General features: G+C 46.6%; 1 protein-coding gene across 1 annotated transcript; it reads right to left on the minus strand.

Annotated features, from left to right (window-relative positions):
* Positions 1-6,658: 6,658 nt before the first annotated feature.
* pfdn1 (prefoldin subunit 1) lies at positions 6,659-9,894 on the minus strand. The gene is made up of 4 exons (XM_034140482.1): positions 9,792-9,894; positions 8,951-9,117; positions 8,520-8,604; positions 6,659-6,979 (listed from the first exon to the last, which is right to left on the minus strand). The coding sequence occupies exons 1-4, from the start codon at positions 9,816-9,818 to the stop codon at positions 6,890-6,892; spliced, it is 369 nt and encodes a 122-aa protein (XP_033996373.1). The 5' UTR covers positions 9,819-9,894; the 3' UTR covers positions 6,659-6,889.
* Positions 9,895-12,838: the final 2,944 nt, after the last annotated feature.

Here is a 12,838-nt window from a genome sequence, read left to right on the forward strand (position 1 = left end):
ATACACCGATATTAACCCCTTAATACACCAATATTAACCCCATAATACACCGATATTAACCCCTTAATACACCGATATTAACCCCTCAATACACCGATATTAACCCCATAATACACCAATATTAACCCCACAATACACCGATATTAACCCCTTAATACACTAAGAATAAGAAACTAACCTCTATATATATTATAATGATAGAGACTAACCTGACGTTAGCAGGGCTCGCTGCAAAAGCCTGCAGTTTTTAATCTATCGGTTAATAAACTGCAGAGCTTGCTAATTAAGCCGGCTGCCACTAATCTGTTGATTAGTAGACAGCAGGGCTCGCTGCAGAAGCCTGCCGGTTTTAACCTCGGTTCATAAACCTGCAGAGCTCGTGGCATTCCTCTGTCCGAGATACGCCTCCTACACACGCTCATAATAAACCCATGAGCACCGTTATAACCAGGGGTGCACATAACTAAGGCAACAATCTGAAATGCGTACCGTCACTTGTGTCACAAAGCGCATTTGCGTACCGACGTACTTGTGAAGCTTTTCCAGAAGGCGGTTAGATCACCGGACGACAGAGTCGGTCTCCGTGTGCACAGACATGGCTGCTGTTAATGTCGGTCTGTACAGCAGCACTGCGCTAAAACAGCTGATCACAACGTTCACACGCTCTGTGGTCACGAAGCTCTGTACTCCAGTACATTTTTTCAAAGTGTGTATAAGGCTGGAGCCACTACACAGAGGAGGGATGAGAGTGTGGTTTTATCTGGACGACCTGCTATTGCTGGCTCGCTCCAGAGGAAGTCGCTTTACAGACGTTACATCTCGTATCGCATCTGTCAAAGCCTGGGTTTCATAATAAATTGGAAGAAGAGCTGTCCTCCTCCCTTTCAGACAATCATTATCTGGGAATGGAATTACACTCAGCCAGCAGAGCGCTGCTCTCACGGCAGCGAGTGGAGAAACTGACAGCTCTCCTCCGGCGTGTCACAACCCGCACAGTCCTCTCCGTGACGCAGCTGCTCGGCGTTGGCGTCAGCTGATCACGTGGTGATCCCCGTGGGTCTCCCCCACAGGAGGACCCCTCGGTTCCCGGACCGAGTGCGGGAGAAGCAGCTATCAGCGGTCCTGATAGCCCCGGAGCGCACGGGAGCCTCCTGGTTTCCATGCCTACAGCGTACGCTGTCAGGCAGACCGTGGGAAATTCCGTGGCGCGGGGACGCTCTCTCCCAGGCGGAGGGAGCGATCAGCAGCCACCCAGCCGTTTTATGCGAGGAGTACAGAGACTCAGACCTGTGTCACGCACACTGGCGCCTCAGTGGGATTTGGCTTTGGTGTTACGCGCACTAAGCAAAGCCCCATTTGAACCTTTGGATCAGGTTCCCTTTAAACTGTTATCAGCCAAAGTAGTATTACTTTTGGCTCTATCAGCGAAAAGGGTGAGTGATTTGTCTGCTCTCTCTGTGGCTCCGTCATGCCTCCGGATCCAAGGAGATGGCAGTTCAGCTGTTTTACGCCCTAACCCGGCTTTTATGCCAGAGGTCATCATGAGCTCTTTTAGGTCAAGAGTGATCAAGCTTGGGTGGCTTCTTTCCTCCCCCTCACAGGTCGGAGGAGGAAGCCACATCTCATCTCCTCTGTCCCCTGTGCGCTGTCCTGCTATGTGGCGCGCACGGCTGCTTTGCACCGTTCCCAGCGCCTGAGAGATTACAGAGAGCGCTCATTCGGGCAGCCTCTGTCTGCACAACGGCTGTCACACTGGCTGTGTGACCCCTAGATTCCACCGGGTCCGTCTGCGCCGGTAGCCTGTCCAGGAAATATGCCCAAATCAACAAAAACTGCGAGCCGGCAGGCAAGACGCTCCGCTTCTGAAATGCTTCTGAAACGCGCCTGGTAGGGTATGACGCCGGAGGAGGCCGGACCAAAACCGCGGCGCAGCCGTGACGCGGCGCAGACGGACCCGGTGGAATCTAGGGGTGAGGCTGGCATATGTCTCCTCTGGGGTGGATCCCCCGGGGAACATCAGTGCGCACTCCACCAGAGTGAGTGACGTCAGGGATCCAGCTGTGCGCTCTCCTGCCTGTCTGCACGCAGAGAGCTGCTCTTGTTCCCCTTCTTTTTATCGCTGGGGAAAGTGTGACCTTTGTCTCTACTTTCTCACAGCGGAAGGTTTGTATTGTTCCCAGCCTCGTCCCCTCATGGTAAATATTCATGTTATGATATATTCCAGGGACTGTGATGCGCCATTCGCATGGCGCAATAGGCATGGGTTGTTATCTGAGCAGGTGTGTCTGTGCTTCTTGTACCGGGCGGACCCAGTGGGGCGCAGACTACATCTTGCTTCGCCCTTAACCTAATAGCGATAACCTTAGAGGGCGAAGCCTATACTCATAGAACTGAAGTTACTGTAACTCCAGCTTCTATGAGTATTGGCGTAGCCCTCTAAGTTCTGGGCCCCACTGGCTCCACGAATAGCTGAAGACAAGTTGTTTGTGTGGGAGCAGATTGTCGGGCCTCCTTCCTATTTATATCGGAAGGGAGCCCGAGGGTGGGGCCCACCTTGCGGGCGGATGTGGACTACAAGTGTTTCAGTGCTGCGCGGGTGCGCAGGGGGATTACCCAATAGCGATAGCCTTAGAGGGCTACGCCAATACTCATAGAAGCTGCAGTTACAGTAGGTAACTTCAGTTCTTTGTTTTAACGCTTTCTCCCCCACGCAGAAACTCCCTGACCGTGCGCTGCTTCAACTGATCAAATCCCGCGCGGACAGTGGGTTTCCGTTTCCGGGAGGGTCGTCTCGAGGAGGGTCCCGTTCCAAACCGCCCGTTATACACAACACACACGCACACTAGTTGTGTGTGTGTGTGTGTGTGTGTGTGTGTGTGTGCGTGCGTGCGTGCGTGTGTGCGTGTGTGCGTGCGTGCGTGTGTGCGTGTGTGTGGTGTGTGTGTGTGTGTGTGTGTGTGTGTGTGTAGCGCTGGAGGAGCCGCAGTGCCTGGCTGTGGGTGTTTCTCTCAATGTCGAGGACGCTTCCTTAGTAGGGCATGTCTTCCGAGTCAGGTCCTTCAGAGGCTAGGCAACAATCCTTCCTAGCATTCGGAGAACAAAGAGTGGAGCAGGCTAGCAAGTGTGCAGGTGTGCGTCAGATGAGAGGCCCCGCCTTACATTGAGCGCGATGTGTTTGAAGACTCTTAACTGATTTGTGAAGATCTAAGATGTACTTGAGTAAGTGTATTTTGTAAAATGATCATCTCTCCAGGACAGAACCACTAAACTAACATAAAACCTTCTCCTGTTTGCAGCCTGGAGAAACTCCTGGAGGATAAGCAGCCATAAGACAATCATAAAATCGCCAATCAATAATAAAATGTGTATTCATATATCATACTTGATGTCAGCAAACCTTTTGTACACATATTGGTGCACATCGTAGCATAAACCACACATATTGGTGCGGTGTGTGTGTGTGTGTGTGTGTGTGTGTGTGTGTGTGTGTGTGTGTGTGTGTGTGTGTGTGTGTGTGTGTGTGTGTGTGTGTGTGTGTGTGTGTGTGTCAGGAAACACTGGGTGTTTCTCAATGTCGAGGAAGGCTCCTCCGGAGCCACTATTTCAAGGATGCTACGTCATCGAGTGGCGCCGAAGGACTGTTTAAATCAGGGGTGTCAAACTCAAATACATAGTGGGCCAAATTTAAAAATGGGTACGAGTCGAGGGCCGGACTGGTTCAATGTTTACTGCAAAACTTATTGAAATGAACTTATTGCACATATTAAACCTGGAACTAACACAGCTTTCATTTCAAACCTTTATTTAACCAGATTTGTCCCAGAGATCATAGATCTCTTTTTCAAGGGAGACCTGCTTCAGTTATTGCCTATAAAAACAACATCAAACATTAAATAATCAGTTGCATTATTTCTTATGGCTCTACAGTGCCTTGCAAAAGTATTCACCCCCCTTGCCATTTTTCCTATTTTCTTGCATTAAAACCAAAAATAATATAATATTTTTGGGGGGACAAGACCCCACACAAAGTCAGTCAAAATTGGTGAAGTGAAAGAAAAAAAGAGCACGTTTTAAAACATAACAAAACATTTAAAACTGAAAAGTGGTGTGTGCATATGTATTCACCCCCTTTGCTATTTAGCCCAAACAAAGACCTTCAGTCACACAGTTATTTAAATAAAGTTCACCTGTGTGCAATCAAGTGCCTCATTATCTCTAATTATTATATTAATTAATTATTATTATACAACTGTTGTAGAAGGCCTCCGTCTTCCATACCACAGCAAGTGGCCTTTCTAAGCAAGAAAACGACACCATGAAGACTAAAGAGCTCTCCAAACAGGTCAGGGACAAAGTTGTGGGAAAGTGTGAGAAAGGGTTGGGTTATAAAAACATCTCACAAACTTTGAACATCACGAAGCACCATTAAATCCATTATTTTAAAATGGAAAAGATATGCCACAACAACAAACCTGCCAAGAGAGGGCCGCCCACCAAAACTCTCACACCGTGCAAGGAGAGCATTGATCAGGCAACAAAGAGGCCGAGGGTAACCCTGAAGGAGCTGGTAAGCTCCACAGCAGAGAGAGGAGAATCTGTACATAGGACCACAGTAAGCCGTACACTCCACAGAGCTGGGCTTTATGGAAGAGACGCAAAACAAAATAAGAAAACATGTTGGAGTTCGCCAAAAGGCATGTGGAAGATTCCCCAAACATGTGGAAGAAGGTCCTGTGGTCGGATGAGACTCAAATTGAACTTTTTGGCCATCAAGGTAAACGCTATGTCTGGCGCAAATCCAACACCTCTGATCACCAACAGAACACCATCCCCACAGTGAAGCAAGGTGGTGGCAGCATCATGTTGTGGAGATGTTTCTCATCGGCAGGGACTGGGAAGCTGGTAAAAATAGAAGGAGTGATGAATGGAGCTAAATACAGGGACATACTTGAGGAAACTGTGTTTCAGTCTGCCAGAGATTTGAGGCTTGGGCAGAGGTTCACCTTCCAGCAGGACAATGACCCAAAGCATACTGCTAAAGCAACGCTAGAGTGGTTTAAGGGGAAACATGTAAACGTTTTGGAGTGGCCTAGTCAAAGCCCAGACCTTAATCCAATCGAAAATCTGTGGTATGACCTAAAGATGGCTGAACACGAGCGGAACCAGTCTAACCTGAAGGAGCTGGAGCAGTTTTGGCAAGAAGAATGGAAACAAATCCCAGTGGAAAGATGTGAAGCTCATAGACACATACCCCAAGAGACTTGCAGCTGTTATTGCTGCAAAAGGTGGCTCTACAAAGTATTGACTTTGGGGGGGTGAATAGTTATGCACACTCATGTTTTCTCTTTTTCATTATTATTTCTTGTTTGTTTCACAATAAAAAATATGTTTTGCATCTTCAAAGTTGTAGGCATGTTGTGTACATCAAATAATACAAATTCTCCAAAAATCTAATTAAATTAAATGTTTTAATGCAATAAAACAAGAAAAATGCCAAGGGGGGTGAATACTTTTACAAGTGCACTTATGTGCACTAATTTCTTATGAGTACATTTTTCCACAGGCCAACAACAGCTTAAAAAACAATTTCCCTCAAAGAAGAAAACAAACATCCCCTGTTGTCGTGAGAAACATAGTGCAGAAGGAAACATGTAAACTCAGTGTGCTGCTCTGTGATGCTAGTTCAGATACTTGGCATCTCATCTTGGGTGCAAGTTCATCAATGTTTGGGCTCAGGCTTTGAGCTGAGGAGACCCTCAGGATGGAGTGAAGGTGTGCGTGCAATATACCGGAGGGCCAGATCTAATAGCAATTACAAATTATCCTGCGGGCCGAAATTAAATTCACCAAGGGCCGGATTTGGCCCCCGGGCCTTGAGTTTGATACATGTGCTTTAAATGCATGTTAAATGCCCAGCATTCGGCGCCACTCGATGACGTAGCATACTTGGAATAGTGGCTCTGAAGGATCCTTCCTCGACTTTGAGAAACGGCCACCCAGTCACAGGGTGTTTCTCAATCGCGAGTAAAGCTGCTTCAGAGCCACTATTTCAAGCATACTATGTCATCGAGTGCTGCCGAAGTACTGTTCCAATCTCCAGCATACTTGGAAATCTACCGAGCCCGGCGTACTCCGTTTGGAGAAATATCGAGGCTGCACATGTGTAGACTCCGCGGTCTTAAAATCCCCACAATGCTTTGCGCACGGACCAATTTCCCCAAATCTGTGACGGAAAATGTAAGGCGGGGCCTCTCATATGACACACACCTGCACACTTGCTAGCCTGTTCCACTCTTTGTTTTCCGAATGCCAGGAAGTATTCTTGCCTCGCTTCTGAAGCAAGACGCTCGGCAGACATGTGCTACCAAGCAAGCGTACTCGCGATTGAGAAATACCCACTGATAAACCTTCCAGGTGTCATATCTTCTCACTGATGTCCCTTCCTGTTCCCTTGTGATGTCACTTCCTGTTCCCTCGTGATGTCACTTCCTGTTCCCTGGTGTTGTTTGAACCTGTTGAGTCTAGAAAATGGTTGTCTATAAAGTTGTGTTTATTTACAGACTGTTGCACAAACTAAGCAGCTAACAGCAAACATGTCCCCCATTGGGATCAATTCAGTTCTTTCTCATCTCTTTTAAACACATTCAAAACACAGAGCTTTTATTTTACTTATTGTATTTTTTATTTGTAATGAAAAGTTACAGCATTTCCTGTTTCCATTTAAATTCATTAATAAACAGTTTGTTTTGTATTCTTGTATTAACCCTTCACAGATCCTCTCTTGAGAAAAGAGGTCTCACTCTGCAGGGAAACACAGGACTGAAGCGTCAACTCTTTATTACCAACATCCATCAGACAGAGTGTGTGTGTGTGTGTGTGTGTGTGTGTGTTATTGAGCAGTGTGTCTCCTTGACAGCAGCATCTCTCTGATGTTGTCTTCAGCTTCTTTCACGCTGCGTTCAAGGTACACCTTCCTTTGCTGTGAAAACAAACACTCATTATTATTAACTATTACTGTGTATTTACTGTGTATTTACTGTGTATCTCAGTGTGTACTTACTGTGTATCTCAGTGTGTATTTACTGTGTATCTGTGTATCTCAGTGTGTATTTACTGTCTGGGTGTTTCTCAATCGCGAGTAAAGCTGCTTCAGAGCCACTATTTCAAGCATACTACGTCATCGAGTGCCGCCGAAGTACTGTTCCAATCTCCAGCATACTTGGAAATTTACCGAGCCCGGCGTACTCCGTTTGGAGAAATATCGAGGCTGCACATGAGTAGACTCCGTGGTCTTAAAATCCCCACAATGCTTTGCGCACGGACCAATTTCCCCAAATCTGTGGCGGAAGATGTAAGACGGGGCCTCTCATATGACGCACACCTGCACACTTGCTAGCATGTTCCACTCTTTGTTTTCCAAGTGTCAGGAAGTATTCTTGACTCGCTTCTGAAGCAAGATGCTCGGCAGACATGTGCTACCAAGCAAGCATACTCGAGATTGAGAAACGGCCCGTATCTCAGTGTGTATTTACTGTGTATCTCAGTGTGTATCTCAGTGTGTATTTACTGTGTATCTCAGTGTGTATTTACTGTGTATCTCAGTGTGTATTTACTGTGTATCTCAGTGTGTATTTACTGTGTATCTGTTTATCTCAGTGTGTATTTACTGTGTATCTCAGTGTGTATCTCAATGTGTATCTCAATGTGTATTTACTGTGTATCTCAGTGTGTATTTACTGTGTATCTCAGTGTGTATTTACTGTGTATTTACTATGTATCTCAGTGTGTATCTACTGTGTGTATTTACTGTGTATTTCAGTGTGTATCTACTGTGTATTTACTGTGTATCTCAGTGTGTATTTATTGTGTATCTCAGTGTGTATATCAGTGTGTATTTTCTGTGTATCTCAGTGTGTATTTTACTGTGTATCTGTGTATCTCAGTGTGTATTTACTGTGTATCTCAGTGTGTATTTACTGTGTATCTCAGTGTGTATTTACGGTGTATCTGTGTATCTCAGTGTGTATTTACTGTGTATCTCAGTGTGTATCTCAATGTGTATTTACTGTGTATCTCAGTGTGTATTTACTATGTATCTCAGTGTGTATCTACCAGAGGTGGGACCAAGTCATTGTTTTGCAAGTCCAAGTCAAGTCTCAAGTCTTTGCGCTCAAGTCCAAGTCAAGTCTCAAGTCAGGATGGGAAAGTTCAAGTCAAGTCCAAGTCCTAAACTTTGACAAAACGAGTCTTAAACAAGTCCTTATGTGCTTTTCAACAAATGTAATGACATCGATCAACAGAATAATACTTAATGATCAAACTGCTCTTTATTAGTCACATTAATAATTTAATAATCAATTTTCTCTCTGCTGGTAAAGTAACGTGTTTTTCTTCTATTGTAAGAGGGATCAGTAAGGTAAGGCTACCGTCAAGTCGAGTCCAAAGTCATCAAATTGGTGACTCGAGTCTGACTCGAGTCTCAGTGTGTATTTACGGTGTATCTCAGTGTGTATTTGTACCTCAAGCTCTTTAATTTTCTCATCAGCTGTTTTCTGTTTGTCCATCAGCTGATTGTTGATGTCCTCCTTCGATTGAAGAATGAACCTGACACACACACACACACACACACACCACACACACACCACACACACACACACACACACCACACACACACACACACACACACACACCACACACACACACGACACACACACACACACACACACACACACACACACACACACACACACTACACCACACACACACACACACACACACACACACACACACACACACACACACACACACACACACACACACAACACACACACCCCACACACACACACACACACACACACACACACACACACACACACACACACACACACACACTAATTATTTGATAGTAAACATTGATTTCAGATGTGAATAGAAGATCTCTGCTCCTCACATGCGTCCCACTCCCTCGTAGAGTCGCGTGCTGGAGGACAGCGGGGAGATCTCGGCGCTCGTTAGCTTAGCGAGTTTCTGCACGCGAGTCAGCTGATCGATCTGCAGGTCGGAGAGCTTCGCCTTCTGCTGGGTGTCGAGCATCTTCACCTGCAGCTCAGAGAAGGCCTACAAACAAGAGGGATCACTGATCAGAACACCTGGACAGAGAGGTATCACTCTGATCAGAGAGGTATCACTCTGATCAGAGAGGTATCACTCTGATCAGAACACCTGAGCAGAGAGGTATCACTCTGATCAGAGAGGTATCACTCTGATCAGAACACCTGAGCAGAGAGGTATCACTCTGATCAGAGAGGTATCACTCTGATCAGAACACCTGGACAGAGAGGTATCACTCTGATCAGAACACCTGATCAGAGAGGTATCACTCTGATCAGAACACCTGAACAGAGAGGTATCACTCTGATCAGAGAGGTATCACTCTGATCAGAACACCTGAACAGAGAGGTATCACTCTCGGATGATATATATATATAATGACCTGTATAATTACGTGTATATTCACCTGTATAATCTCGTGTATTTTATATATCTGCAGTATTTATGAGCACGTGTTCAGATACCGCCCTCTTCTTCTCTGCTGTTAAATGTGTAGCTTTGCTAGCGTGTGTTAGCTCCTCATGCTAACAGCTGATGCTCGCGCTGCTGATAAACCCTCTCACCGGAAGTTGAGTGAACCAACAGGTGACCTCAGGTATCTCAGAGTGCACCACGTGTACATGTTGTGCGTTAATATGTGTTATATAGTTCATATAATGAATATACAAGAGATTGCTCACCTTCTTCAGCTCCAAGTCGATAGACATCTTCACTCAGAATTACACTGCGCATGCGCAGCTGCTTCTTCTGTGGTTTCACTGTTGGACTACCCACTGCCGCCCCCTGCCGGAAGTACATTTACCTCAATGTGATTTACTGTGTTTCCGTTTCATTTCATGGTTATTTATCAAATATATGACATACAACGTAAAATAATTATATATATATATATATATATATATATATATATATATATGTGATGGTGTAATGTAGAGCGTGTAGTGCTGAGAGAAGGGAGTCGGAGGCGGTGCATCGAAGGTGCAAAGTTGGTTTTATTGAGCAGCAGAAAACCACATGTTGCCGGCTTGAAGTCCGGGAAGAGAAGGGAAGAAGAGAAAGGAGGGCACACAGTAGGTACACAGGAGGTACAGTCAACATGTGTGTCCGTGCGGAACAATTCCCCCAACCTGTAGTTCCATGAGTGAATTATGATAAAGAGTGATCACTACACAAGCCCCCCCAGAATTCAAACATGGACACAATCCTCGCGACCAGGAGGAAGCACCACAGGGGCCGAGGAGGGTGGGGCCGCAGGCGAGGGCCAGGCCATGGAACGGGCTGTCGGAAGGAGGCCGCAGGAGAGGGCAGGGGCCCAACGAGGGCGAGGGCACCCCCACCGGGGGGTGGGGGGCGGGCCACGGAACGGGCCGTCGTAAGGGGGCCGCAGGGGCCGTGGTAGGCGTCGTGGCGAATGAAGAAAACATCCGCCAGCCGTAGAAAGCTGGGTCGCTGTGCGACGTGGGGACGGGCGTGAATATCCCGGTGGTCCCCAGCAGGGAGGAGCGCAGCCCGGCCGCAGGCGAGTGCGCAGCGGCGGCGGGCACAAAGTCCTTGGGAGGAATGAGCGGTCTCCCCGGAAGGAAGGAGCCGTGGACAGGGGAGAGGCGAGATGGGGTCCAGAAGTGCGCCACTCAGGCACCGATGACAGCGTGGGCGACGTCCGAAGCCGCCGTCGAGGCGAACCGTGAGCCGCGGTTAGAGGAGAGGCCAGGCAGGGTCCAGAAGTGCGCCACCCACGGGCCGATGAAGGCGTGGGCGACGTCCGAAGCTGTCGCCGAGGCGAGGAAAAAGGCCAGACAGGGTCTCGAAGTGCGCCACCCAGGCGCCGATGAAAACGTGGGCGACGTCCGAAACCGCCGTCGAGGTGGCGAAAAAGCGAGAGGGTCCACACGAGGCCGACCAGACATGATCGAACCTCCTCACCACCAAAAAGAGTTAACAGTCAGATGTTAACAGATGGACGAAGTCAGCCATTAGCCGCTAGCCGTTAGCTGTCAGTCATCGTTAGCTGCTAGCCGTTGTTAGCCGTTAGTCGTCGTTGTTAGCCGTTAGCTGTTAGCCGTTGTTAGCCATTAGCTGTCGTCGTTTGCCGTTAGTCGGCGTTAGCCGTTAGCCGTTGTTAGCCGTTAGCTGTTAGCCGTTGTCGACGGCCGTTAGCTGCAAGCCGGTAGCCGTTATTCAATGTCGTCGGCCTCGGAGCCTCCGCTAGGCGGCGTGCCCCTACCAGGGAAGGTGCCGCTGCGTGTCGGGGCCAGCACCTCAGGGGTAAATCGCCGGGCGGCCAGGAAGAACCGGTCAGCTTCTTCGGCTAAAGCGCGGTTTAAACCAATTTAATTAAATGTGTTTGTTAAATTCGGCAACCCCCACTTGATAATTCTCGATCGTTGGCACGCTGATAACAATTTCTTTTTTTAATGGCACTTCATATCAAAAAGGTTGCCGACCCCTGCTCTAGACATTGTTCCGGTTTCTGGCAGACATGTCTCTTCAATCTTCAGTGATGGTCAACCAGCCAGGAAAAGCTTATGCCAAGGTACTCAAAGGAAGATCTGACCAATTGTATTGAGCATCTTGCTGTCGTGCTTAGCTGTCCCCCTTTGTTAGAAGCATCCTTATACTTCCTGTACACAGTAAAACCATTTACTTCTGAAAGGATTCATGAAAAGGTGTCAGAGGCCTCGGTGTGGTGAGGCAAGTTCCTTTAGCTTTCACACACACACACACACACACACACACACACACACACACACACACACACACACACACACACACACACACACACACACACACACACCTTGGAGGTGCAGTGCAGGCATTTTGTCATGCGTAGTTCTTTTGGAAAACATGTTTTTCTTGTAGCCTATTTACCTCGTTAACGTAAATAATACTCATTACATTGACACATGCATTATTTGTGATTAAAGTAATGGTTGTTGGTAATGTATTAGCGACCCCCCCCCCCCCCCCCCCCCCCAGATGTATGATTTCACTGCATTCATAGGAGCTCAGCTCCCATTGGCTCCCACAGAACTCGAACCCTGACCATATATATATATATATATATATACATATAATATGTGTATAAGTAATAATGTATCTTCCAGAATCCTCACATATAACATTAAATATTAACTCCAGTATATTTGTTTGTATTATTGTTTATATTTATTAATGCTTTAAATTCATTAAGCATCGAACATTATTCTTTGTTTATTCCAACAGGGTTTTTCAAAGATGTTTTTCCTTGCATGGCCTCAGATCTACTTCATATAGTAAACACATCTCTTCACTCAGGTATTTTTCCACAGGCCCTGAAAACTGCAGACATTAAACCGCTCTTAAAAAAGAATAATCTAGATGCTTCAGTAATGAACAATTACAGGCCCATATCAAACCTGCCATTTCTAGGTAAAATCATTGAAAAAGTTGTATTTCAACAGTTGAGTAACTTCTTGCATTTAAATAACTGTTTGGATGTGTTCCAGTCAGGATTTCGTCCAAACCACAGCACTGAGACTGCTCTTGTAAAGGTCTTCAATGACATCCACTTAAACACAGACAGTGGCAGAACTTCAGTGTTAGTATTGTTAGATCTCAGTGCTGCGTTTGACACTGTTGACCACAACATATTACTAGACCGACTAGAAAACTGGGTGGGACTTTCGGAAACAGTTCTAAATTGGTTTGAGTCCTACTTAAAGGACAGACAAAACTTTGTTTCTATAGG

The sequence above is a fragment of the Trematomus bernacchii genome, unplaced genomic scaffold, assembly GCF_902827165.1.
Source record: "Trematomus bernacchii unplaced genomic scaffold, fTreBer1.1, whole genome shotgun sequence".
NCBI lineage: Eukaryota > Metazoa > Chordata > Actinopteri > Perciformes > Nototheniidae > Trematomus > Trematomus bernacchii.

Coding starts and splice junctions, on each gene's coding strand:
- pfdn1 (XM_034140482.1), bottom strand. CDS start 9,818: ATGTCTATCGACTTGGAGCTGAAGAAG. Junction 9,118..9,791: donor TCGACTTGGAGCTGAAGAAG/GTGAGCAATCTC, acceptor TCTTGTTTGTAG/GCCTTCTCTGAGCTGCAGGT. Junction 8,605..8,950: donor TACGAGGGAGTGGGACGCAT/GTGAGGAGCAGA, acceptor TGTGTGTGTCAG/GTTCATTCTTCAATCGAAGG.